General features: G+C 40.2%; 1 protein-coding gene and 1 long non-coding RNA gene across 2 annotated transcripts in view; one reads left to right on the top strand and one right to left on the bottom strand.

The window, feature by feature from the left end:
- The window catches only part of LMNB1 (lamin B1), a 54,984-nt gene that overhangs the window by 13,887 nt on the left and 15,269 nt on the right, over positions 1-25,828 (top strand). The window contains exons 2-7 of the mRNA XM_003123882.5: positions 11,362-11,518; positions 12,121-12,246; positions 15,612-15,782; positions 17,399-17,524; positions 23,479-23,699; positions 25,056-25,281. Of these exons, the coding sequence (XP_003123930.2) occupies positions 11,362-11,518; positions 12,121-12,246; positions 15,612-15,782; positions 17,399-17,524; positions 23,479-23,699; positions 25,056-25,281 (1,027 nt within the window). The remainder of the gene's footprint in view (positions 1-11,361; positions 11,519-12,120; positions 12,247-15,611; positions 15,783-17,398; positions 17,525-23,478; positions 23,700-25,055; positions 25,282-25,828) is intronic.
- On the bottom strand, positions 9,746-10,871 carry LOC110259464. Its single transcript, XR_002341881.1, has 2 exons — positions 10,257-10,871; positions 9,746-9,984 (listed from the first exon to the last, which is right to left on the bottom strand). It is a non-coding gene; the product is annotated as an uncharacterized LOC110259464 (long non-coding RNA).

The raw sequence follows: 25,828 nt of genomic DNA on the forward strand, positions 1-25,828 counted from the left end.
TCGTTAACCACTGCGCCACGACGGGAACTCCACTGCCTTTATTTAAAACACTTTAAGTAGCTTATAGGATAAGAGTAAAATCCTCATTATTACCTAATAGTAGTGTGACCATGTAATTTAAGCATCCAAACAGGAATACTTCTTTCTATATGTGAAAGAGGAACCTATTAATAATTATACTGGGACAGCTAGCATAAATGGAAATTGCCCTGGACAAACTCAGGCATAATGGTCGTTGTCCATAAAATTTCTTCCCTGCATGAGCTGGCTCCTGCCTGATGTTTAGGCTGCAGCTCGCACCATACTTGGTCTTGCTTTCTGCTCTCCAGCCATGAAGTTTTTTTATTGTCTCATTTACCATCCTCCCTCTTAATAGGGCTTTTGCCTATGTTCCTTTTTCTGGACTTCTCTCACATTGGGTTGAACTCCTTCAAGGAAGAATACCTAGAGAGCACTGTAGAACTGACCTTATTTGGGAGCTGCTGTTGCTCTACGAACAGCTGGCTCATGATACCCAGCAAACTGGAGAATGGATTTGGAACACTGTTACAGAAAAACTTTCCAGACCGATATCCTTTATGAATATAGGTGTAAAAGTACTGGCAAACCCAGCCCACTAACTTGCAAAAGGATTATGCAACCTCATCAAGAGGCATTTATCCTAAGAATGCAAGGTTGGTTCAGTATGAGAGTCAACTGAGTAGAATATATATATATATATAGAACTGAATAGGCTATATGAATAGAATGAAGGATAAAAACTGTATTTGACAAACATACCACTCTTTTATGATAAAATATTCAAATGAAGGATTAAAGGGAACTTCTGAACTTGGTCAAGGTATCTTTGAAAAACCTATAGCCAACATCATACTTAATGGTGAAGACTGGTTGCTTTCTTCCTAAGGTCAGGAATAGGACAGGATTAGGATTGCTCAGTCTTAGCACTTACATACAGCCTTGTATTGGAGGTTCTAGCCAGGGTAATTAGGTAAGAAAAAGAAATATAGAAGAAGTAGTAAAAGAAAAGGATCAGAAAAAAAGTAGTAAAATGAGTGCATATGCCCCTTGAACAGCATGAGGGTTGGGGCACTGAGGGTAGCACAGTCAAACATCTGTGCATAACTTACAGTCAGCCCTCTGTATCCAAACAGCTGTGGATCAGGTAGTACTGTAGTTTGTTTGTTTGTTTAGTTCTGTAGTTTTTAATATGGAAAAAAATCTACATCTAAGTGGACCCTTGTAGTGCAAACACATAATGTTCAAGGGTCACCTGTATCTCCATTTGCAGATGAAATGATTTCTTAGAAAAGCCTAAGGAATCTGTAAAAAACAAAAACTAACCCATTAATACGGGATTAATGACAAAGCTTCAGTGGCATAAAGGTAAACCATTTCATTAGGAAGACCCAAGTATCAGTTTTTTCAAGTCTTCTCTCTTGGGCTTTGGCTGCACAGTATAATGTGAAGATTGAGAGGAAATATCAGCATCTGTAAAACTCCACTGGAATTCTCCTGCCTTTTTAGTATGGTAATGCTGCTTTTGGCTGTGCCAGCTGACTGCCAGGTCTGAGATTCTGTTTACTCCTTAGAGAGTAAACTTTTCACCTTTTATCTTTTTTTTTCTTTTCTTTTTCCTGTCTTTTTGCCTTTTCTGGGGCCGCTCCTGCAGCATATGGAGGTTCCCAGGCTAGGGGTCTAAATGGAGCTGAAGACACCGGCCTATGCCAGAGCCACAGCAACGCGGGATCCGAGCTGCGTCTGCAACCTACACCCCAGCTCACGGCAATGCCAGATCCTTAACCCACTGAGCAAGGCCAGGGATTGAACCCACAACCTCATGGTTCCTAGTCGGATTCGTTAACCACTGTGCCACGACAGGAACTCTTCACCTTTTATCTTGATGAATGGGGGGCCGTTGGCCCAGGAGCAAGGAGTAGGGTCTGCTTTGTGTCTCAAATAGATTTTCATGCAGTCGCAGTACCAGGGTAACTGTTGCTATCAACAGTATCTGCAGTATAAATTAGGTTACTTCTCAGATAGCCCTGGAGTCTAGCTTAGGATTTTGCACACTTGGGTTGTCTGAGCTGGTTTTCACTCATCTGTCTGCTTTCACTTTCCAAAATTCTGTCCTTTCCTTCTTCACTTTTTTTCCTAGTGAATTTGTTCTTCTGTTGTTTAGTTGGGTGTCTGGAAGGGGGGTAAGAGTGGAGTCACACTTAATGTGCCATTTTTACCCAGAAGTTACATCATGGACTCTTACAGCACTGTGTATTTTTTTCTTTTTTCTCAGAAGTTATCAAGAGAGTTGCCGACAAGTATAATTTGTTAAGACACGTTTATGTGATTGATTGATTCCCCTTTCAGCCATACCCACAGCATCTCAAAGTTCTTTGGCCAGGAATCAAAGCTTGCCACAGCAGGGATCTGAGCCGCAGCAGTGACAACGTTGGATGCTTATTAACTCCCTGCTCCATAAGGGAATTTCTGATTCCGCTTGTAGAGTGGAATCTCTTTGTGGACGGTCTAGTGTCTGATTTTGCTTCCTCTTGTATCAGCACGTTTCATAGCACTCTAGGCTCCCTCAAAATAATTATTGACTTAGTGATAATCACTTTTATAGACTATTTTCCTATAAGATTGGTAGAGGAGCAGTGAAGTAACTAATGATACTAGTAATTGTACAGCTGGGTAAAATCTGGAATTGAAAATTGGTTTTCTAATGTGAAAAATGGCTGTAGGCCTAAAATGAGTCTCTTTCTGACGACGCTGTATGAAATGATCATCCTGCCCTTCCCCTGTAACTTCTTATTCTGGTTTATTTTCTCCAAAGTACTGATTACCCCTGTTGTATGTATTTGTTTATTGTGTGCCTCTCCCTACTGGGATATACCTTCCATAAGATCGGGGACTTGGTTTATTTTGTTCATTGCTGGTTTCTATGTATCCAGATCAGTTGCCTGGCATATATAACAAAGTTGTGATAGTTGCCTTTTTTTTTCCCCCAATAGGTCACTTTTTGTTAGGACTTAAACCGTATGTATCTACTCCTGAATTTTTTTTTGTCTTTTGTCCTTTCTAGGCCACACCTGTGTCATATGGAGGTTCCCAGGCTAGGGGTCTCTTCAGAGCTGTAGCCACCAGTACCAGAGCCACAGCAACGCCTGTGTCATATGGAGGTTCCCAGGCTAGGGGTCTCTTCAGAGCTGTAGCCACCAGTACCAGAGCCACAGCAACGCCAGATCCGAGCCGAATCTGCGACCTACACCACAGCTCATGGCAACGCCGGATCCTTGACCCACTGAGCCAGGACAGGGACCGAACCCGCAACCTCATGGTTCCTAGCTGGATTCGTTTCCACTGTGCCACAACAGGAACTCCTACTCCTGACTCTTGTATCTATTTATATCAGTGGATTTTTGTTCAAAGAAATGGTCCATTGTTTTTTGTTTAATATTTTTCCTAATTTTAACCTGATTTCAGTTAAGCTTCTCCTCAGTTAATGGAGTTGTTGCTAATGTGTTGACTATTCAGTTTAGTGAATGAGTAGCAAAATTTTTATTACCATCAGAAATGACCCATTGCAGCTTTTGAGTTTGTGCAAAGCATCTTAGTCTTTTTGCTTGTGTCAGAGGAGACCCTTGTTAATGGAAATTGTGATTACATGACTTTCTGGAGACTTTCTGTGTATTAAATGATATTTATCTTAATTGTAGAGAAGTTCATTAATTTCCTTCTGTACAAATATTATGGATCATACCCCTTCTTCCTTTGGAAGGGAAGATACTTTGAGGACAGTGTTAAAGCTGATGAATGAATGTTGGGGCAGACACATTTAATACGCATTTCGAGTCTGTTATTGTGAGATAGGTTATTTAGTTTCAGGACAGAAGGTTTTTGTTTGGGCATATTAATAACCTTTACCATAAGCCCAAAATAAAGTTTGTTTTTCCACTAACAGTCTGGACCACGGCTAGGTAATAAAGAGCATGTTGATACTGAACTCTGGGTATGAAGAGAGCCTCAGAAGCTGGATTATTTGATAGTCACTTGAATAACTGCACTAGTGTTGAGTGGTGTTCAGCTGCCACCAGACAGCTGTTCAGAAGAACCTTACTGTATATAAAGACAGAGCTCCAACAGCTGGGTCTGACTAGACACCCTCTCCACGTAGAGTGAGAACCATTATGAGGGATTTAAAAATCCTTATTTTGTGGACACAAAATAATTTTTAAAGAATGGTTCCTCTTATCTGATTACAGGTGAAAAACTAAATGGTTTGTCCCTTTTATCCCCTGCAACTTGTTTGTTTTTCTAAATAAGAACAATCCTGAAATTAAAATTTTTTTTGTCTTTTTTTTTTTTTTTTTTTTTTTTTTTTTAGGGCCGCACCCATGGTATATGGAGGTTGCCAGGCTAGGAATTGAATTGGAGCTATAGCTGCTAGCCTACACCACAGCCAGCAACACTGGATCCAAGCTGCGTCTGCAACCTACACCACAGCTCATGGCAACTCTGGATTCTTAACCACTGAGCAAGGCCAGGGATCTAACCTGCATCCTAATGGATGCTGGTCAGATTTTTTTCCGCTGAGCCATGGTGGGAACTCCCTGAAATTAAATGTTAATGATGCGTGCTGAGTTAAGAAAGGTAACTGAACACAGGCAGAGAAATCACTGGCATGAAATTGTTTTTATTGGTCTTTCATCTTCCTTTGTAGTCTCATTTCCATCCAGAAGATTATCAATTAGGAAAAATTCTCAATCGGTATTTGTTGAGTATCTACTCTCGTATGAGATGAACTTGACAATTTATAACAGCTTTTTTTTTTTTTTTTTTTTTTTTTTTTTTGCCATTTCTTGGGCCGCTCCCTTGGCATATGGAGTTTCCCAGGCTAGGGGTCTAATCGGAGCTGTAGCTGCCAGCCTACGCCAGAGCCAGAGCAACGCAGGATCTGAGCCGCGTCTGCAACCTACACCACAGCTCATGGCAACGCCGGATCGTTAACCCACTGAGCAAGGGCAGGGACTGAACCCGCAACCTCATGGTTCCTAGTTGGATTCGTTAACCACTGCGCCATGACGGGAACTCCTATAATAGCGTCTTAAAATTGCTAAGAACTTATTTAAGCAACCAGAGAGCTGCCTCGTAGTTTTCTATGGAATATTATGAGTGGAATTTATTTACTTACTTATTTACTTTTTGGTCTTTTTGCCATTTCTTAGGCCACTCCCGAGGCATATGGAGTTTCCCAGGCTAGGAGTCCAATCGGAGCTGTAGCCACCGGCCTACACCAGAGCCACAGCAACGTGGGATCCAAGCCGAGTCTGCAACCTACACCACAGCTCATGGTAACGCCAGATCCTTAACCCACTGAGCAAGGCCCGGGACCGAACCTGCAACCTCGTGGTTCCTAGTTGGATTCGTTAACCACTGCGCCACGACGGGAACTCTGAGTTTACTTATTTTTTAATTTAATTTTATTGGTGTATAGTTGATTTACAATGTTGTATTAGTTTTAGGGGTACAGTAAAGTTAATCAGTCATACATTTATCTATTCTTTTTCCCATATTGGTTATTACAAACTAGGGAGTAGATTTCTGTGCTATGTAGTAGGTTCTCATTATCATCTGTTTTATACAAAAGTGTGTATATGTTATTTCCACCCTTCCGTTCTTCCCTCCCTCAATGGTTTTACCTACGGTAACCAAAAGATTGATTTTGAAATCTGTGAGTTTGTTTCTGTTTTGTAAATAAATTATTTTGTGTCTTTAGATTCCACATAATATCATATGATATTTGTCTTTTTCTGTCTGACTTGTTTCACTATGAGTGGAATTTAAAACTAACTTGAGAATGGGCCCTTTTTGATGTTCATAATCTGTTGTTTTGTATGACATGTGAAGGCAATGATTTAAAAAATCAAGGTGCTTGTATTTCTGTTTTTTATCTTTAGAAACATGAATGTTTCTATTTTTTTAACGTATAACTTTTTTTTTTTTTTTTTGGTCTTTTTGCCTTTTCTCAGGCTGCTCCCTCGACATATGGAGGTTCCCAGGCTAGGGGTCGAATCCCACAGCCACGGCAACTTGGGATCTGAGCCTCGTCTGCAACCTACACCACAGCTCACAGCAACGCCGGATCCTTAACCTACTGAGATTTAACTTAAAAGTCTATATTCTTAAGTCTATCAGTGTTATGGTTTTTTAAAAGTTTTTTTATTTATATTTTTTATTGATTAATTTTTCTTTTTAGGGCTGCACCTGCAGCATATGGAGGTTCCCAGGCCAGAGGTCAAATCAGAGCTACAGCTGCCGTCCTACGCCACAGCTACTCAGGATCCGAGCTGCGTCTGGGACCTAGACCACAGCTCATAGCAACGCCAGATCCTTAACCGACTGAGTGAGGCCAGGGATCAAACCTGCAACCTCATGGTTCTTAGTTGGATTTGTTTCCACTGCACCACGACGGGAAGTCCATGATTGCGTTTTCAGTCTCCACTTCCTTATTGGTGGGACTAGTGTGCTGTGGGGTACACCTAGACAAATGAAAGATACTGAGGGAATTGGGAAACCTGAGTCCTCAAAGCAGAAGGGGTAGTGCACAGACCAAGCAAGCGGACACTGAGTTCCAGAGTCAAGTAATTCAGTACAGAAGCCAGGGTTGAAATGATGATCTTAAGACAAGTCGAGTTCAGGAGTTTTCCATCGTGGCTCAGCCGTAATGAACCCGACTAGTATCCATAAGGATGCGAGTTTGATCCCTGGCCTCGCTCATGGGTGGATTAAGGATCCAGCATTGTTGTGAGCTGTGGTGTAGGTTGCAAATGCAGCTTGGATCCTGCATTGCTGTGGCTGTGGTGTAGGCCGGCAGCTACAGTTTCACTTCGACCCCCAGCCCAGGAATTTCCACACGTCACAAGTGCGGCCCTAAAAGGCAAAAACAACAACAAAAGAACAGTGGTCTTGCTAATATTTGGAGGTGGTCAGGGGTGGTTCAGAGAGTAGCAAGTAAGGAGTTGCATTTAGGTTCGTCTTGCAGGCCTCAGGAGATGATGGGGACAGGTCCCGGGTTATTAATGGTATGAGGTTCTGTTGGGGAAGTACATCTGCTCTGTATCATTGACGCTATGTCTGTTCGTCTTGACTCACTGCTAGCGAATGTTAATAGGAAGGTAAATGTATCCTTTCCAGTTGATTATTTTTTAAGGGTCAGACTTTTGACCAGACCTGGTTGCTTGCTATGAGTGAAATTCAAGCTTGCTTGAAATGAAAGCTAATTTTGTTTAAGGGAAGGAGTTCTGAATCATAATAGAGTGTCAACTATATTTTTATAAAACTTTCTTCGTTTTAAAGTTGTAGTTCTTCCCGAGTTCCCATCATGGCACAGTGGTTAATAAGTCTGACTAGGAACCATGAGGTTTTGGGTTCGATCCCTGGCCTTGCTCAGTGGGTTGAGGATCCGGCGTTGCCGTGAGCTGTGGTGTAGGTTGTAGACACAGCCTGGGAACCTCCATATGCCACAGGAGCAGCCCAAGAAATGGCAAAAAGACAAAAAAAAAAAAAGTTCTGTAAACACCTACAGTAAATGAGTATGTTTTCTGACATATTTAGCAGTGTGTGTATTTGTAGCTTTAGATTAATAGCATGTTGAATTTAAATGAAAACGTGACAGCCGTTTCTTATCTGGAGGTAAGTATAGGCAGGTCTGTAACTGAACAAATCTGATTAGAAAATAGAGTCAAAGTCATTGAAAAACTAATGGTCTCGGGAGGAGACAGTTTGGGGGGTGGGGGGATGTGCTTGGGTTGTGGGATGGAAATCATGTGAAATTGGACTGTGATGATCATTATACAACTACAGATATGATAAATTCATTTGAGTCATTAAAAAATTATATATATAAAAAAAGAAAATATAGTCAAAGAAAAATCCCAACCATCCCCTTAAGCGAGTTTTTGGTAAGTTTGGATTCCTGTCTAAAGATGTTATTCTGTGCTTAGGTGATGGCTGCAGCTAAATCATGTGTGTATGTTTTATGATGTCCGTTTTGCAGGTTTCTGCACTTTTGCCATGTGCTGGTAATTAGCTCAAGACTTCCTGCATCATTTTTAATGAATTAAAAATAATAATACAATTAGAAAACTGGAGTTCCCGTCGTGGCGCAGCGGAAATGACTCTGACTAGGAACCATGAGGTTTCAGGTTCGATCCCTGGCCTCACTCAGTGGGTTAAAGATCCAGCATTGCCATGAGCTGTGGTATTGGTCACAGACATGGCTTGGATCTGGCGTTGCTGTGGCTCTGGCATAGGCCAGCGGCTACAGCTCCGATTAGACCCCTAGACTGGGAACCTCCGTATGCTGCAGGTGCGGCCCTAAAAAGCCAGAAGACAACTATGATAAGAGTTATAGATGTTCAAGATGTTAACTTGCTGCATGGCCCCTGTTATCCTTGTTATTGTGCTCATGGCATATAAAACTAATTGGTGACTGCTTAGCAGATGGAGACCTGAGTGTAAGCTTAAACTTTTTTTTTTTTTTTTTTGTGGTCCATCTAGCTTCATAAATTGGCAGGGTCGTAGGGAGGACATCTAGGAATGTGAATTTTAGAGATTATAGAAATGTCAGTTATTTTTTTGCCTTGTAGGAAAAGACATGATACTTTACGTAGCATGAAAAAAGCAGCATGTGAGGATGTTTCCCTTAACAATTACCAAAGCATTCGTTGCTCTAGGCTGTCTGTGAAGAAGGTTGTAGGACTAATGAGTGAGTCATTACCGTTGCCCTCAAAGAGGTCTCAGTCCCTTGAGGTAGCTAAGTACATCCACGAATAGGATCAGCGTGGTAAGTGTAATATAAGTGTGTGTAAGGTACAGAGGTAGAAATTGGTTCTCATCTCTTGAGTCAGGGCATAGAAGAGGTCAGCTCTTATGTGTAATTTTAAGCACATTTCCAGCTTCTGATTTACATCTGCCTATTTTATTCCATCATGTGCAAAGTCACAGCTTAAAGAAAGAAATTTATAATGCAACAGTTTATATTTTTACAGAGTAACAGTGCTATAAGTGACTCAGAACTTGACATCAAATTTCAGCTGGTACCACTGGGTGCTCAAGGTACCTTCTTCATGTTAATAGCAAATCCTGGTCATCCTCTCCTTGTCTCACCTGGTCTTGATTTTTTGTTGACGACATTACTGTATTCTAGTCATTTAGATGCACTATCCCTCATTTTTGGTTTCTTTTATTTCCTATACTACGCAAGACTGTTGTGTAGTATCTTTCACTTGTGACAGCGATCTTAATTTGGAATCATAGGCCATATTACCTGTAATGTCAATAAAATCAAACACACAGAGTATGCGGTAGCCTGTGGAATTGGTGGGTTTTTGTTTATTTTGTTTTAAAATTCATTATCTTTCTTGGGCCATTTTGGTTTCTGAGAAGCATAGGTTTACTCTCCTGCCTTGAGGTGCCACATTGAGAAACACCACTTTATGATCTGAGACTTAAATATTAGATTGCAGTTGAATTTTTGTAACTGCTAAGTAAGCCATTTTGAGTCAGTAGCTTTTGTAAATATTGTGTGATACTCTGTAAAATATGATTTTGTTTTAAAACTATGTAATTTATCCCTGACAGCTCTGGTCATTTATACAGTGGGATAAAAGAATAGCTCCTCCACAAACATTGCTTTTCTATTGAGTTCCTAGCTTTTACACTCAGCACTTGTATGAACTAGGCATTTTTTTCTTAAACCCCTTCCTAAACTAAGCTGTCTTCAGTGAAAGGCTGCCATCTTGTGGTTTTTAAAAATACACAACTTGAAAAAATTTTCACAATGCGACTGCTGAGATTTTGTATGTATATATAGTTGTTTCGTAAAAATGAGTATGAAATGAGTACTATTTAATCTTCCCTTTAAACTACATTTGCTTATCCTTGGATAGCTTTTTTCTTCATTTTATTATAATATTAAAATACCTTTTTTTTTTTTTTTTTTTTTGTCTTTTCTAGGACTGCTCCCATGGCATATGGAGGTTCCCAGGCTAGGGGTCTAATCGGAACTATAGGTACCGGCCTGCACCAGAGCCACAGCAACGCAGGATCTGAGCTTCATCTTTGACCTACACCACAGCTCATGGTAACACCGGATCCTTAACCCCTCTGAGCAAGGCCAGGGATCGAACCCACAACCTCATGGTTCCTAGTCGGATTCGTTAACCCCTGCGCCATGATGGGAACTCCTAAAATACTTTTAAAAATTTTTATTAACTGAAGATTTCTCTGTTAGCCTACTCTCAAACATCAGTAGTAGAAAAACTCTTCTATAATAGCAGTTTTAATTAAGGACAGATATTGAGAATTGTGATTATTAATGCTTTTCTGGTATCACTAGTTAATGATAATAGAATTATTTATATTAAAATGATCTTTAAAGTATAAAGTATATATTTGACAAAATATATCCTAAAGAACCTTAATTTTATAATGTAGAATTCCATTTAATAAAAAGGGATATTTAGAAGTAAAACCTTAGTTTGAGTTTCTTTTTTGAGTAGTTAATAGTATAAACTGAAAATACTCAGTTTTCTTCAAAGTACTAGGCAGGCCCCCTATTTGTAGTTAAGGAAATTTAAAAACCACCTCTTACGTAGGAAATGGAAACTTCTTACAAGCTTAGGGTCAGTTAATTCTCAGGTAATGTCAAGGGAGTTTTTGTATATCATTAAGTCATAACGTTACTTTTTATAGTAACTTTTTAATTTTCCATTTATTTACTCTCATCATTTTTTAAAAAAAATTTTGGCCACACCCACAGCATGTGAAAGTTCTCTAATCAGGGATCAAACCCATGCCAGAGCAGCGACCCATGCTGCTGCAGTGACAATGCCAGATCCTTAACCCCCTGCACTGCAAGGGAACCCCCACGTCGTTTATCTTGATTTATGTCTCCTGTGTGTCTTGTTTTATAATATTCATTGTATTTAAAAATAATAAATTTCCATTTCTTCAAAAACGGAAGAAATTTCCTCTCTTAGTGAAACATGTAGGTGCCTCTTTATAGAATGAGGAGGACTTGTGTTCTCCCTCAGGGACAAGATTCTGGTCCGTTGGGCCTATGGACTTCTTAGACCTAGAGTCATTCTTAATCGGGGAAGGGAGATCATTGAAATAGAAAGTTATTATCCATCAGCAGCTCCAGATACAGTGCTCCCAAACTGCTCCTGTAATTTTAGTGGGTTACGGCCGTCTTTATTTAAACTGTCTCTTCTTTTGTTTCCCCTCTACGCAGGGAGGGAGAAGGCTTCAAGTCAGGGGTAAAATTTGATGTCTTGCACTTGTTCAAATGTCTTATAGTTATGCGAAGAAAGAATCTGATCTTAACGGAGCCCAGATCAAGCTTCGCGAATATGAAGCCGCTCTCAATTCGAAAGATGCAGCTCTGGCTACTGCACTTGGTGATAAAAAAAGTTTAGAGAGTGATTTGGAGGATCTGAAGGATCAGATTGCCCAGGTGAGGTAAACCCTGTTTTTGAGCCATATTTGGCAGGTTCATTGTCCGGTCTGTCCAGATTGATTGAAAAAGTTTTAAAATATTTTTTATTTTTAAAAATTTATTAAGTTATTTTGGGGGGGGGTGTACCAGCACGTGTAGTCTTGAGCTAACATGTAAAGCATCTTTACCTCTTACTCATTGTGTCTGTATTATGAAGATCTTGTTGCTGCTCTTCTTCCTCTGTTGTGGTTAGGCTCATTCTGTTTTTTGCTCTCACAGTCTATTTCATAATTGTACCAAAATGTGAGGAAAGAAGAGAAAAGGTGTCATAATGGTGCTCCTCACACAGGAAACAAATGAAAGTGGTAGCTCAGATTGTTGGTTTGAGTTTTGAAAAGTGGTCATTTGCCATTTACCAAATTTGAGAGGTGTTTTGATGTGGCACCTTGTGGGTGGGACCAGCAGTGGAACCCATGGTTCTGGGATAAAGGACTCTCCTACATTGGCAGATACATAGAAACTATAATACTTGATGTGATTCAATCCATAGGTATCTATTAAGTTCATTGCTAAATGATTGCTGAAGTATTTCCGTTAATTCTTTTTCTTTATGTTATTAGTTGGAAGCCTCTTTAGCTGCTGCCAAAAAACAGTTAGCAGATGAAACTTTACTTAAAGTGGATTTGGAGAATCGCTGTCAGAGTCTTACTGAGGACTTGGAGTTTCGTAAAAACATGTATGAGGAGGTAACTATGTATAATTTTAACTTTTTTAAGGAATGAATGGGTCCCAGAAGGCTTTATTATATACTATGTGTGTGAAACATGGAAGAATTTTATAGGCAAATTATTTAAGGCACTGTTGCTTAAAGGTTGCATATAAGAATTCAGACTGCTGTAATAATCAGATGCTATTTTACTTTAACTTATAAAGGCTGGGCCACAGTTGTTAATTACTGTCAACCTCTTCAAGCATTTGCATGAGTTATATATTGCCATCTAACAAATTACTTCAAAATTTAATAACTTAAGACCGTAGACTTATTTTCTCACAGTTTCCGAAGGTCAGGAATCAGAGCTGCTTCACTAGATAGTTGTTTCAGGGTCTCTCATGGCGTTTATAGTCAGACTTTCAACCTGGGCTAGAGGCACCACTTGAGGGTTCATTCACAGGCTGTTGGCTGGAGGTATCAGTTCAGCATGGGCTTCGCTGTAGGAATGCTTATGATGTGGTTGCTTACGATGTGGCTTCCCTCAAGAGTGAGTGATGAGAGAGGGCTCGAGACAAGCCTTATCACCTTTTGTAACCTAATCCCAAAGTGATACACCGTCAGTCTCCATCCCAACAACCAACCAAGATACACTGCAGAAGCAGGGAATCAGGCAGAGGGTGAATACCAGCAGGCAGCAGCCATTGGGGGCTGCTACCCACAGCATTTATATTTGTATATGTATATATAAGCCTTAACATGTGGTCAAGCCTTGGTGGGTGAGTGTAGCAACTGTTGCCCACAAAGATGCATGCTGTAATGTAATTAAAGAAAGGAGAATGAATTGAGACTCCCAGATTGATAGTCTTTATTTTGTTTGTTTTCCTTTAAAGATACATTTTTAAATGTTTAAATATATTTTCAAGTTGACATTTTATCAAATATTTATTATATGCTCTTCTTATACAATATTGGGTTTTTATAACATAAAGATATAGTTCAACTTCAAAAAATAAAAAAAAAAGAAAGGAGAATGTATATGTTCTCAAAATTGAAGAGGGTCAGGAGCCATACAGGTCGAAGAATATGCAGTTAAATACTCAATGTTTTTAAAAGTAGTATCTTTTTTTTTTTTTTTTTTTTTTTTTTTTTTTTGTCTTTTTGCCTTTTCTAGGGCTGCATCCACGGCCTATGGAGGTTCCCAGGCTAGGGGTCTAATCAGAGCTGTAGCCACCGGCCTACACCAGAGTCACAGCACGCGGGATCCGACCCGAGTCTGCAACCTACACCACAGCTCATGGCAATGCCGGATCCTCAACCCACTGAGCAAGGGCAGGGATCCAACCCGCAACCTCATGGTTCCTAGTTGATTCGTTAACCACTGTGCCACGACGGGAACTCCTAAAAATAATATACTTTTGAAAACAGTAACTAACAGTGATTTTAAAAAAGGAATTTATTCTAGAAGTTAGTTTTTTTTAATTGGAGAAGTCTGACCATTTTTGTCAATATATATACTATTAAACTAGATCTTATGAGGGCAAAATGTACTTACTGGATAATCAGCCAGTCTTTGGACAGTTCTTGAGTCAGTTTTTTTACTTTTTTTTTTTTTTTTAAATGGCCGCACCCCAAGGCATTTGGAAGTTCCCAGGCTAGTGTACGAATTGGAGCTGCAGGTGCCAGCCTCACCACAACCACAGTAATGCCAGATCTGAGCTGAGCCACATCTGTGACTTACACCACAGCTCACGGCAGCACCAGATCCTTAACCCACTGAACTGAGGCCTGGGATCGAACCTGAACCCGAGTCCTTAGTCGGTTCGTTACCGCTGAACCACAATGGGAACTCCCAAATCAGTTTCTTATTTAAAAATGAAATGCCAGTACCTGTTATTTTTTTTTTCAAGGAGCCATAGTATCAAAGTTGAGTATTGTGTTTGGAAGCTCCTTGTAAACTATAGGAAATGCTGTCATATAATTATTACCTACGGTTTTATGTATAAATTATGGCAATTTTACATTAAGTTGGCTTACTTTTTTTTTTGATTTGTTAAAATTGTCTGTGATCTATTATTTCTTAGTTTTGGCACTGTGTGGACTCCTGCATCTTAAAACCAGGAGTTGGGTATTTTTTTCTTTGCAAGTCACTGATTCTCCATAAAGTAATAAATAAAAAATGGCATCAGTAAAAAAGTAATTTAGTACTTTTAGAATGTTTAGGTAGTTCGCAACTTCGAATTTTTGAGTTTTACCTTTTTTGAGAATGAATTTAAAATATTCCTTATTTCTTTTTTTTTCACATGGGGTATTGAGTAAATATACCTAAGTTCCTTATTATGAACAGTTAAGGGGCAAGAAAGAGGAAGGAGAAAAACGGGAAGGGAGGGAAGAGAAGTAGGCAAAGGGTGAAATCATTAGTGGATGATCAGTATTTGTCAAACTAATAAACCTTTCATTTGCGTATTTTCACAATTTAAGTATCATTGACTTCATTAAATAAATGTGAGCCCTGGGAAGGACTGGAATTTGAACCCTAGTTTCCTCACTCTTATTAGGTGTGTATCTTCCTCTGGTTGAGAGAAAGATGAGGAAATGCATAGAAAAATCGCATACGATAGGATGATGCAAAAAAAAAAAAAAAAGATGCAGTGGCAAGACGTTGCCCTTATATCTCCCTCTTGTGGCCTCTTTAATTATTGCCACTAGGAACAGTTCTATTACATTTTCAGAGCTGGAATGGAAATTTTATTCTAGGACTTGTGTTCCTAGTCATTCTGGTTTTGGGTAGTTCCTTAAAACAAAGTGAAAGATGTTTCTTACTTTCTATTTTTTAGTAGTGAATTGTCAGGTATACTTGAGATAGCAAAGTAATATTAATAAGATTCCACATCAATTGATAACTAATATCTTAGCACCACCAGCTGTTAGGGTAAGTTGTGTAAATTAGCTCGCTCTGCCTATTGCGTCTTAGTATGTTCAGGTTTTATTATGTATAAATCTTCTACTTGAAATAGTCTGACTTGTAAGTTTAACTTTTCACATGGATTTTTTTCAGTGGTGTTAGTATCATCAGTGTAACAATTTAGAAAAATATTAATGTGCTATTTAGTGTACCTAGTTATCCATGAGTGCACGGTACTTTCAGCCACTCCTTGCCTTTAGAGAAGTAAATCACTGTGCTACTGAAAAGAAACATAATATTCTTAGGGCGGTTAGTTCCATCTCAAAAGTCTTCTTGTTTGAAAACGAAGGCAAAAAAGTGTCTATTCATCTGCCTGCCCCAGGACAGACACAAGGAGGCTGGTGTGTAAAACTTCAGCTGGCCCCGTGTCACTCAGACTGGTACCAGTGCAGCCACGGTGAGTAACTTGGTTTGACGTCATTTCCACCCTCCCCCAGGAGATAAACGAGACCAGAAGGAAGCATGAAACTCGCTTGGTAGAAGTGGATTCTGGGCGTCAGATCGAGTATGAGTACAAGCTGGCTCAAGCCCTTCATGAGATGAGAGAGCAACATGATGCCCAAGTCAAGCTGTACAAGGAAGAGCTGGAGCAGACGTACCACGCCAAAGTGAGCAGACTCTTCTGGGGACGGCTCTAAGCCGTTGTGCACAGTCTCCCCCAGAACATTACTTGGTGTTTGGTTTGTTGTGGTTTTCTTGTTTTTTTTTTTTTTTCTTTTGTTAAATTTTTTTTATTTTCATTTTTGACTTTTTTTATATGATAATTTTTATTTTTTTCCATTATAGCTGGTTTACAGTGTTCTGTCAGTTTTCTACCATATAGCATGGTGACCCGACCCAGTTACACATACATGTACAGATTCTTTTTTCTCACATTATCATGCTCCATCATAAGGACTAGATGTAGTTCCCTGTTCTGGTTTTCTTAAATGAATTCCCCTGGTCTCTATAAATATAGAAAATGGATTTTTTTTTTAAAGCAGTTTTTTATAAAGTAAATGTTAGCAGAAATTATTCAAAGAAAGTAGGGTTATTCCAGTTTAATCCGAGATGTTTGTCTTTTTGTCTGGCTGATCATTCATGTCAAGTCATATTAAACTCCAGCCAGCCAAAAAGACTTCCCTTTCAGTAACAAGTTCTAATCTTGTTGGACTGAATTTAGTTCTGACTTCCATGTTATCATTTAGGTTGTGACCGCTCCACTTTTTGCTTTTTTGGATAAAGGCCAAATGGACAGTCTCTCGTATTTCTCCCTCTGCCACTATTGGTCATTAAAAAAATGCTGTAGAAACGTCTCTCTTGTACTAGGAGACCACACAAAAATTAATCACATCACTGAGTATATAGGCTTTTGTCGTGAATGGTTTTATCCCAATGTTTAAATGTTACCTGATTTGGTTAAAAAGAGTTATTAGTGGAAGACTTTGAAAATTAGAGCCATAGAGGTATTGAACATAATTTCTATTGCATGGCCTCATGTTGCCTTTAATCCTTTTTATGAAGTAGTAATTGGCCGGTGAGAGCGAGAGATCTTCTCCCTACATTCAGTTGTTCAGCACTGTTACTGAGTGCTGGCCATTGTGCTGGGCAGTGGTGGAGCTAAAGTTAGGATTGGTCGGTCCCATAGACGGTGGGGCTCACGGGGAGCCTGGGAAGAGACATACATAAAAACATGCCTGAGACACATGTAGAATAGAATGTTACAGGCATTTGAGGAACGGGGTATTTCTTATTTTTACCAGAGGAGCTGTTTTTTGCTTCTGAAAGGAGGTATTTCTGTTTGGTTTGGAGTAATTTCCAAATTGGTACTTTCTGCTTATTGCATTATATTCTGTATCAGATTTGGTGGGTTAGGGGTATGTGATGCTTGTTTTCCTACAAATATCACTCCAGTTAAATTGCTCCTGCCCAGTCTCCTTGTCAGCAGTAGTGGCCGGAATAGAGACATAATGGATGAGATATTGAAGCATTAAACTTTGGGTAAAGACCCAAGTCTATCAGCACTGTTAAAACTACTATATTGGGAATTGGGCCACACAAAGCAGAAAGACTTCAGGCTAATTCATACCATGTCACTAAACTTCATGATGCTTTTCCTGTTTCTTCACCTCGTTACTGGCAGGGCTTAGGGTTGAAATGAAATGCCTTGAGAGGAGTCGTACTTCTTCATTTGCTTGTTCTAATTCACCAGGTCAGACTGACCATGGTTGGTTTCCTTTTTTAGCTTGAGAATGCCAGACTGTCATCAGAGATGAATACTTCTACTGTCAACAGTGCCAGGGAAGAACTGATGGAAAGTCGTATGAGAATCGAGAGCCTCTCGTCTCAGCTTTCTAATCTACAGAAAGAGGTGAGTAAGCACCTTCCCTCAGGGAGAATTGGAGCTGCATCTGCAGGCCACCTTCACCACAGTCGTCCGCTTTGCTCTGCCTGAAGTCACTTTTCAGAGAGGGTAGCGTTTCCTTGAACTGTGGTTACACAGCGCTCCCAGAATTTTTCATTTTGCATTGCATAAGCATCTCCTGAGCAGAGACTGCTGTGCCTAACCTGATAGATTACCTAGGGCTAACGGAGTTGCCCTTGAGGGAGCACCCCGCTGGTTTCTTCACTGGGCTTACTCTAGGACTCAGGTTTTCTGACCCATCCAGCAACCTCTTCGCCACACTGTGCTCTTCCCAACGTACTCCTTTTCATCACATTTAGAAACCGTAATGAAGAAAAACCTGCAGAAATTCTTCGTGAGAGGTACATGCTTTGTGTTTCTAGACAGATTCTCTCTAGAATACGTAGTATTTGGGAAAGTAGCATCAGTTTGCACATTCGCTAAGAATGTAGTGATTTAATTCATTCATGGATACACCCAGCTGTTGCATGACTCGCTGGCTGTGTTACATGATGGTGTGCTCTTGGCGCAGCGTAAGCAGGTGTGGACACTGCTCGAAATCTGTTTTAGTCTAAGGGTGATGTCGATGTGCACACAAAGTACTTATACAACCACACAAATATTCAGAATGTTTTAATAATCTACTACTCGGAGTTCCCATCGTGGCGCAGTGGTTAACAAATCTGACTAGGAACCATGAGGTTGCTGGTTCGGTGATCCGTTGTTGCCGTGAGCTGTGGTGTAGGTTGCAGACGTGGCTTGGATCCCGCATTGCTGTGGCTCCGGCGTAGGCCGGGGGCTGCAGCTCTGATTCGACCCCTAGCCTGGGAACCTCCATATGCCGCGGGAGCGGCCCAAAGAAATAGCCAAAAAAATAAATAAATAAATAAATAATCTACTACTCAGCTTATTTACTTGGGAAGTCCCCTCAGCTCCTCTTTTCCTTCAGGGAGGAAATTTTGTTATTTTAAATATTCCACATAAGAATAAACTTTTAAATGCTTTACTAAACCTTTTCCTTTTTTCTTTTTGTTTTTAGTAAAATCTTTGATTATAAAACTGAAAACATCTATTGTAGGAATTTAGAAAACAAATGCGGCAATGAGTTAACTAAAACAGGGTGATGTAAAAACAAGTTAATTAAACATAAACGTTTACATTGCCTATCCTGTATGTACTTCATTATTCGCATCAAAAATTTAAAAATTATTTTAAGAGTTCCCTTTGTGGCTCAGCAATAACGAACCTGACTGGTATCCCTTAGGATGGGGGTTTGATCCCTGGCCCTGCTCAGAGTATGAAGGATCTGACATTGCCATGCACTTCTGTGTAGATCGCAGATGCAGCTTGGATCTGGCATTGCTTCAGCTTTGACGCAGGCTGGTAGCTGCAGCTCCAATTTGACCTCTAGCCTGGGAACCTCACTATGTCTTGGGTGCAGCCCTAAAAAGCAAAAAAAAGAAAAGAAAACGTTATTTTAAACCTATTTAGTACTGATAGAAGTTTGAAGTTTTCTTGTAGCAGTAGAGCTGGAAGGACAAGGACCTTGAGTTCACTCAGTCTGACCACAGAGTTGTGTGAATTTAATGACTAGCCCAGAGACTATAGGCTGATGAATGGGTTTCTCTTCTAGCTCCCAGTTTTTCTTTTTAACACCTCACTCTCTTAATTTTCATTTAAGAATTTAACAGGAGTTCCTGTTGTAGCTCAGCGGGTTAAAGACCCGACTGGTATCCATGTGAATGTGGGTTTGATCTCTGGCTCTGCTCAGAGGGTTAAGGACCCGGCATTACTTCAAGCCGTGGCGTAGGTTGCAGCCGTGGCTTGCATCCTGAGTTGCTGTGGCTGTGGTGTAGGCCAGCAGCTGCAGCACCAGTTCAACCTCTAGTCTGGTAACTACCATATGCCACAAATGCGGTCTTAAAAAGAAAGAAAAAAAAAAAAAAAAAAGAAGAATTTAACCATCTCTGTTCCGGGAGTTCCCGTTTTGACACAGTGGAAATGAATCCAACTAGTATCCATGACGATGTGGGTTCAATCCTTGGCCTTGCTCATTGGGTTGGGCATCTGGTGTTGCTGTGAGCTGTGATGTAGGTCACAGATGTGGCCCAGATCTGGTGTTGCTTTGGCTGTAGTATAGGCCTATAGCTGTAGCTCCGATTTGACCCCTAGCCTGGGAACCTCTATATGCTACACGTGCAGCCCTAAGAAGCCAAAAAACAAACAAAAACCAGTCTCTTTTCCATTGTACCATTTAGCAGGTACTTTTCCAAAAATAGGCCTGTTTTGGCTCTAAGTTGACATTTGACTACTTTTTCCCATTTAATAAATAATATTCTAGTTATTCTGTCTCCTTCAGTTTTGCATTTCCTTATCCTTTGAGGGGGGTAGAGGTTGTGAGGAGGTGGCTCTTGCTTAGTCCACCTGACTGTGCTAGGTACAGACATTTTGCAGATGACGAGACCGAGACTTGCCTGTGATTACATACATGTAGGCTGTGACATTTGGTAACCACATCTCTGACTCAGGAGAATCCTTTTATCCATTATTGGTATCGGATTTTAATGATAAATAATACCTTTAAGGATATCTTCTTTGATGGTTCAATTTTAGCCTTAGAAAAATCATCCAAAAAAAAAAAAAAGCCGTCTGGATTTTCTTCCTATTGTATGTCGTAATAGTATTTGTTGTTGAGTCTTAGCAGTTTCGTCATGCTGCCTCTTAGGCCATAGGACTTCCTTTTTGATAGGTGACTCATGTTAGTACTTCTTTAATTTTCTTAAAATCGACAGAGCCTTTAAAATGCTGACTTAAAATATTTTAAAATAATTATATGGAAGCAGTATTATGTTTTGGAATTAGGGATATAGTGCTGACAGCATTTCTTCCATTTCTATCTAGATTTTTGACTTTGGCCAGGTTAATTGGTCAGAAGCTGTTTGGCTCGCAAGAGGCTCCAGGGGCGCTTGGAAAGCACCTCTAATTTTTGTTTTTCTAACACCTAGACTCTGGCAACTTCTACTGCAGCTAGACCATAGCAGACTGGTATAATTGCGTTACATACTCTAAAACGAACAGAAAACCTACCCCATTAGAAGTTAGTCTTAAAATTTTAGAGTCAGAGGCAGGATCTTACAGATAGTCTAGTTAGACCTTCATTTTCCAAACATGGATACTGGTTTAGGGAGGTAAGTGACAGCTAAAGGCAGCATCAGGAAAAAGAATGTAGGTCTGTCTCATGTTGTGTTCTTTATCTATCACTGCAATGTCAGATGCTTAATCCACTGAGGAAGGCCAGGGATCGAACCTGCATCGTCATGGATCCTAGTCGGGTTCATTAACCACTGAGCCATGAAGGGAACCTCCCTGAAGGGGAGACATTTCGAACTTAGTTTTACTTTTGGAGGAAAGAAAATAGAAGATGCCTGAGAGGGAAAAAAACAAATTTCTCAGTTTATAACTTGATTTTTACAAATAGAGTTAAATTCAAATTCTTTGAGGTGGAAATTTGTTTAGCATCACTCCTTTTTTTTTTTTTTTGCTGCATCCATGCTGTGGTTGTGACCTGCACCATAGCTGTGGCAATGCTAGATCCTTCACCCTCTGTACCACATAGGAACTTCCTAGCATCACTCTTAAGATGAATGCCTGCTTCTGATACAGAATGTCTCTGAATTTTAATTAATTGGTTGTTTTTTTTTAAATCAACTTTTTATTGTAGCGTAATTCTAGATTTACCAAAAAGTTGGAAAGCTGCTATGAGACAGTTTCCCTGTCTCCCCGGCCCAGTTTCCCCCATTGTTAGCATCTTAGGAGACCATGGTACATCTGTCAAAACTAAGACATTACTGTTACCTACAGACTCTAGATGGTTAGGATTTTACTGGATTTTCAGTTACCGACCTTTTTCTGTTTCAGGACACCACCAGCCCCCTAGTCTCCTCTGGTCTTTGACAGTTTCTCAGGCTTTTCACTTCTCATGACCTTGACAGTCTTGGGGAGAACTGGCCAGGTATCCTGTAGACTGTTCCCCAATCCAAGTTTGTTTGGTGCTTTTTTCATGATGAGCCTTGGATTGTGGATTTTAAGCGCCCTTCTTGTCGTAGGGATTATGTGACAACCACATGACATCTTCGCTGATGTTAACCATCACCCTTTGCTAAAGTGGCGTTGTCACTTGCCTTGTGGCCCTCAACGTCATCTGCCAAAGCAGTGTTTGCCAGGCTTCTCCTCTGTCACATGGTTATTTTTGCCGTTCTGTACTCTGTTCTGAGGAAGCACATCATTAAGTCTGACCCCCTCTCAAGGGTAGAGGTCAGGAATTAAGCTCCACACTTTGAAGAGAGTATTTACTGTTATTAAATGGAATTCCTTGGTAAAGATTCATCTCTTTTTCCCCTGTAGTTTATTTATTCATTCGTTTATATTAGTATGGATGCATGGACATCTTTTTATAATTTGGGTTGTCATCAAATATTACATTATATTATTGGCTCACTTGATTCCAGCTTTGGCCATAAGGAGTTGTGGCAGATTGGCTACCATGTCCTGCCCCCTTTTTTGAGCACTTCCTTACTTTCTGGTTCTATAAGATGCTCCAGGCTCATCTTGTATTTTCCCTGCTTCAGCACCAGACACAGCTGTTTCTGCAAGCATCCCTGGTTCTTTTTATTGGAGAGTGGTATCTAGACATCAAGATCTGGGCACTGAGTATGCTCATGGGTGCTGGGGTGTGTTGCTTAGGCCTGCTTGGGGACAGAGCTAGGTAATAAATGTGTCTATGCTAAGCCATTGTTACACACTTGTCTGTAGTTGTGTCTCCCTTCACTTGTATTTATATTAGGGTAGCCAGGTGTTTATACAGCTGTCTCTGACTCTAACCCTGTACCACCGGGTTCACATTAGGCTTCCTTCCTTGTTTACCTGTAACTTGTCTCTCTGAGAGTAAGAAACCTGGTTTCTGCTATCCCATTTACTCATTTTTCATCTCCAGTGTACATGTAAAGCAGTTTCACATTTTTAACCCATACCCCTGTGAGAAATAAATTCACTAACTAGAGTAATGTTTCTGCATGGTCCTTTTTATCTTTAGCCTCCAGATTTAACGTCCGCACCGTTATGTGCCCTTTCTGTCCTGCTTTGATGCGCAGGTACTTGTGATTTAAGGCTCTGAGCTGTATACATCAGTCTTTTTGAGTTGATTCCCTTTGTCACTTGCTGAGGTTACTGAGATGAGTTCTGTCTTGGAGAAACGCAGATGAATAATTACCTAGTTAACCTCGAGGTTTCTGAGGTGAACCTTCTCATGTAGCATATATGATTTCTCATTTAAAAAATACCAAATAGGAAGTTTTTATGTTTACAGTAATATTTACAAACTGCGCTATATCATAGTCTTTGCATGCTGATTGAGCTTGAATAAACACAGCAGTTCTAATGTGATAACCAGCATCTCTTTTCGTTTGTTTCTGAATTGTTCCAGCAATTCTCCATAAGATATTTTTACCACCCTTAGGTTTCTTTTGTCAGTGAATTTTCTATCTTTTAATTCTTTACTTTTGTTTCTTTATGTTTTTGAGCTAAATGGCTTGTTACGGGACCCACACTTGGCTTTTACGAAAACCTGTAATTTGAAATTTTGTTTTCTTTGGTCAAAGTTAAGCTATATGTACATTTATGATTCTTCTATTTGGTGAATATATCTTGTTCTAGTCTTTTTATAAGACAGAGCTCTCCTAAGAACTATATTTTGTATTAGAGAAATTTTGGTTTTTAATTTCTTAAAATCAAAATCTTGAGTTCTGGTGTTAGAGATTGCACAACGTCCTCTTTGTTCCAGCCCAGGAAATGGTTTAAAATAGCTGCCTTGTGCTGATGTTGTAATGTTCCTAGAAAGTCAACGTGTTCCCTTGAATCTTAAGTCTAGGGCATGTTTGGAGAGGATTCAGGAGTTGGAGGACTTGCTTGCTAAAGAAAGAGACAACTCTCGCCGCATGCTGTCTGACAAAGAGAGAGAGATGGCGGAAATACGGGATCAGATGCAGCAACAGCTCAATGATTATGAACAACTTCTTGATGTAAAGCTAGCTCTGGACATGGAAATCAGCGCTTACAGGAAACTCTTAGAAGGCGAAGAAGAGAGGTAAGTAACTTAGGTGTCTCTCTACCTCATCGTCTTTTTGCCTCCACTCTTTCTGTTTAAAGAAAAGTAAATAGGGAGTTCCCATCATGGCTCAGTGGTGACGAACTCGACTAGGATCCATGAGGACGCAGGTTCGGTCCCTGGGCTTGCTCAGTGGGTTAAGGATCCAGCGTTGCTGTGAGCTGTGGTATAGGTCACAGACGGCGGCTTGGATCTGGCGTTGCTGTGGCTGTGGTGTAGGCTGGCAGCTGTTGCTCTGATTTGACCCCTACCCTGGGAACTTGCATATGCCACAAATGTGGCCCTAGAAGAGAAAAAAAATTTAAAAATTAAAAAAAAAAAAGAAAAATAGGATTTTTTTTTTAAACAATTAAGGCAACTCTAAGTATTTTAAAATTTCTTTTAATACCTAGGTGTAGCGGTAGGTAGTAATGGATCATGTTTCTGTCACAGCAACAGAAGATGTTCAAGCAGTCTTATTTTATCGTTTTCAACTGTGTCAGGATAGTCTTTCCTTTGAGATTTTAAATGTTCTGATAATTTAATATGCTGCAAAATATCAGATTTGCTGAGACTTCATACTTTTCACGTCTGATTAGTGTATAAATCCTTGTACACGTCTTCTCAGAAAAGAGTTCCAAAGGGAAAGTATCTCATTTAGAATAAAAAGACATTTAGTTTCAATATTGCATACATTGTGATTATAATTTGAAGAAAGAAAATACAGATATGATACAATTAGGGAAGGTGTATTCATGTAACAGCCGTGTGGTAGGTGATGGTAGATGAGATGTTCATGCCAAACCTCCCCACCACCCACCCCGATTTCCCAACTTCTGCATTTTGGTTATGCTCTTTTCCTAGCGAAAACCTTCAAATAATTCTTTTCTTTAAGAACATGGATAAAGTGGTGATTGTAGCACAAATGTTTCTTGGTTAAAATGTGTATGGCTTTGTCTAGCAGATCTTTTTTTTTTGTCTTTTTGCCATTTCTAGGGCCGCTCCCACATATGCCATATGGAGGTTCCCAGGCCAGGGGTCTAATCGGAGCTGTTGCCGCCGGTCCACGCCAGAGCCACAGCAACGTGGGAATCCAAGCTGCGTCTGCAACCTACACCACAGCTCACAGCAACGCCGGATCCTCAACCCACCGAGCAAGGCCAGGGATCGAACCTGCAACCTCATGGTTCCTAGTCGGATTCATTAACCACTGAGCCACAGCGGGAACTCCTAGCAGATTTTCCTTAGTGTTTCGCCTTAGTACTACACGTGCAGAGTAATAACAGCCCCTCTTTTTTTCAAGGTGGGAAGGACATGTGTGTTTCACAACTGGACTGTTTTGTTCCTCCCATATAGATTGAAGCTCTCTCCAAGCCCTTCTTCCCGTGTGACAGTGTCTCGTGCCTCCTCGAGTCGCAGCGTACGTACAACCAGAGGAAAGCGGAAGAGAGTGGACGTAGAAGAATCCGAGGCCAGCAGCAGTGTCAGTATCTCTCATTCCGCCTCAGCCACTGGGAATGTCTGCATTGAAGAGATAGATGTTGATGGGAAATTTATCCGCTTGAAGAACACTTCAGAACAGGTGAAAACAGACTCTTTTTTTTTTTTTTTTTCTTCCGGGCTTTGCTGATCGGTGGGCTGTCCTACAATTGTAATAACTGCTCAGCCTTTGCTTGGATTCAGTAGTCTTCTTGGAATAAGAGGTTCCCTCTCCTTTTTACTTAAATTCATGAAGTGTAGTATAAATTTAAACAGGAGGAGGAAGAGGGATAGTGCGCTTAGTGGTTTAAAGATTTTATTCATTAGCTCTTCTTTCCAGAGCCAGGGCCCTTTTTCACACCTGGCCATTTTGTGGCCTTCCTAAGGATGAGTTATGAATACTCCCAGTCCTGGCCGGATTTGTGAAGAAGTTGGATTGTGGGTCTAGGTGGTAGATCCTCTTTCACAGCTGTTAACCATAAGAAAGGAAGGAAATATGAGCCAGGGCTTGGCCACATGGAGGGAACATTTTTCTCTCTGAGTAAATGAATGACCAGTTTTGATTTAGCCCTGTCTTGAAAATATTTGTTTAAAGGTAAACATAAAATGTTCATAGCAGGGAATCCTGAACTTGGAGCTGGGGCTTTCAG

This window comes from Sus scrofa, chromosome 2 (genome assembly GCF_000003025.6).
Source record: "Sus scrofa isolate TJ Tabasco breed Duroc chromosome 2, Sscrofa11.1, whole genome shotgun sequence".
NCBI lineage: Eukaryota > Metazoa > Chordata > Mammalia > Artiodactyla > Suidae > Sus > Sus scrofa.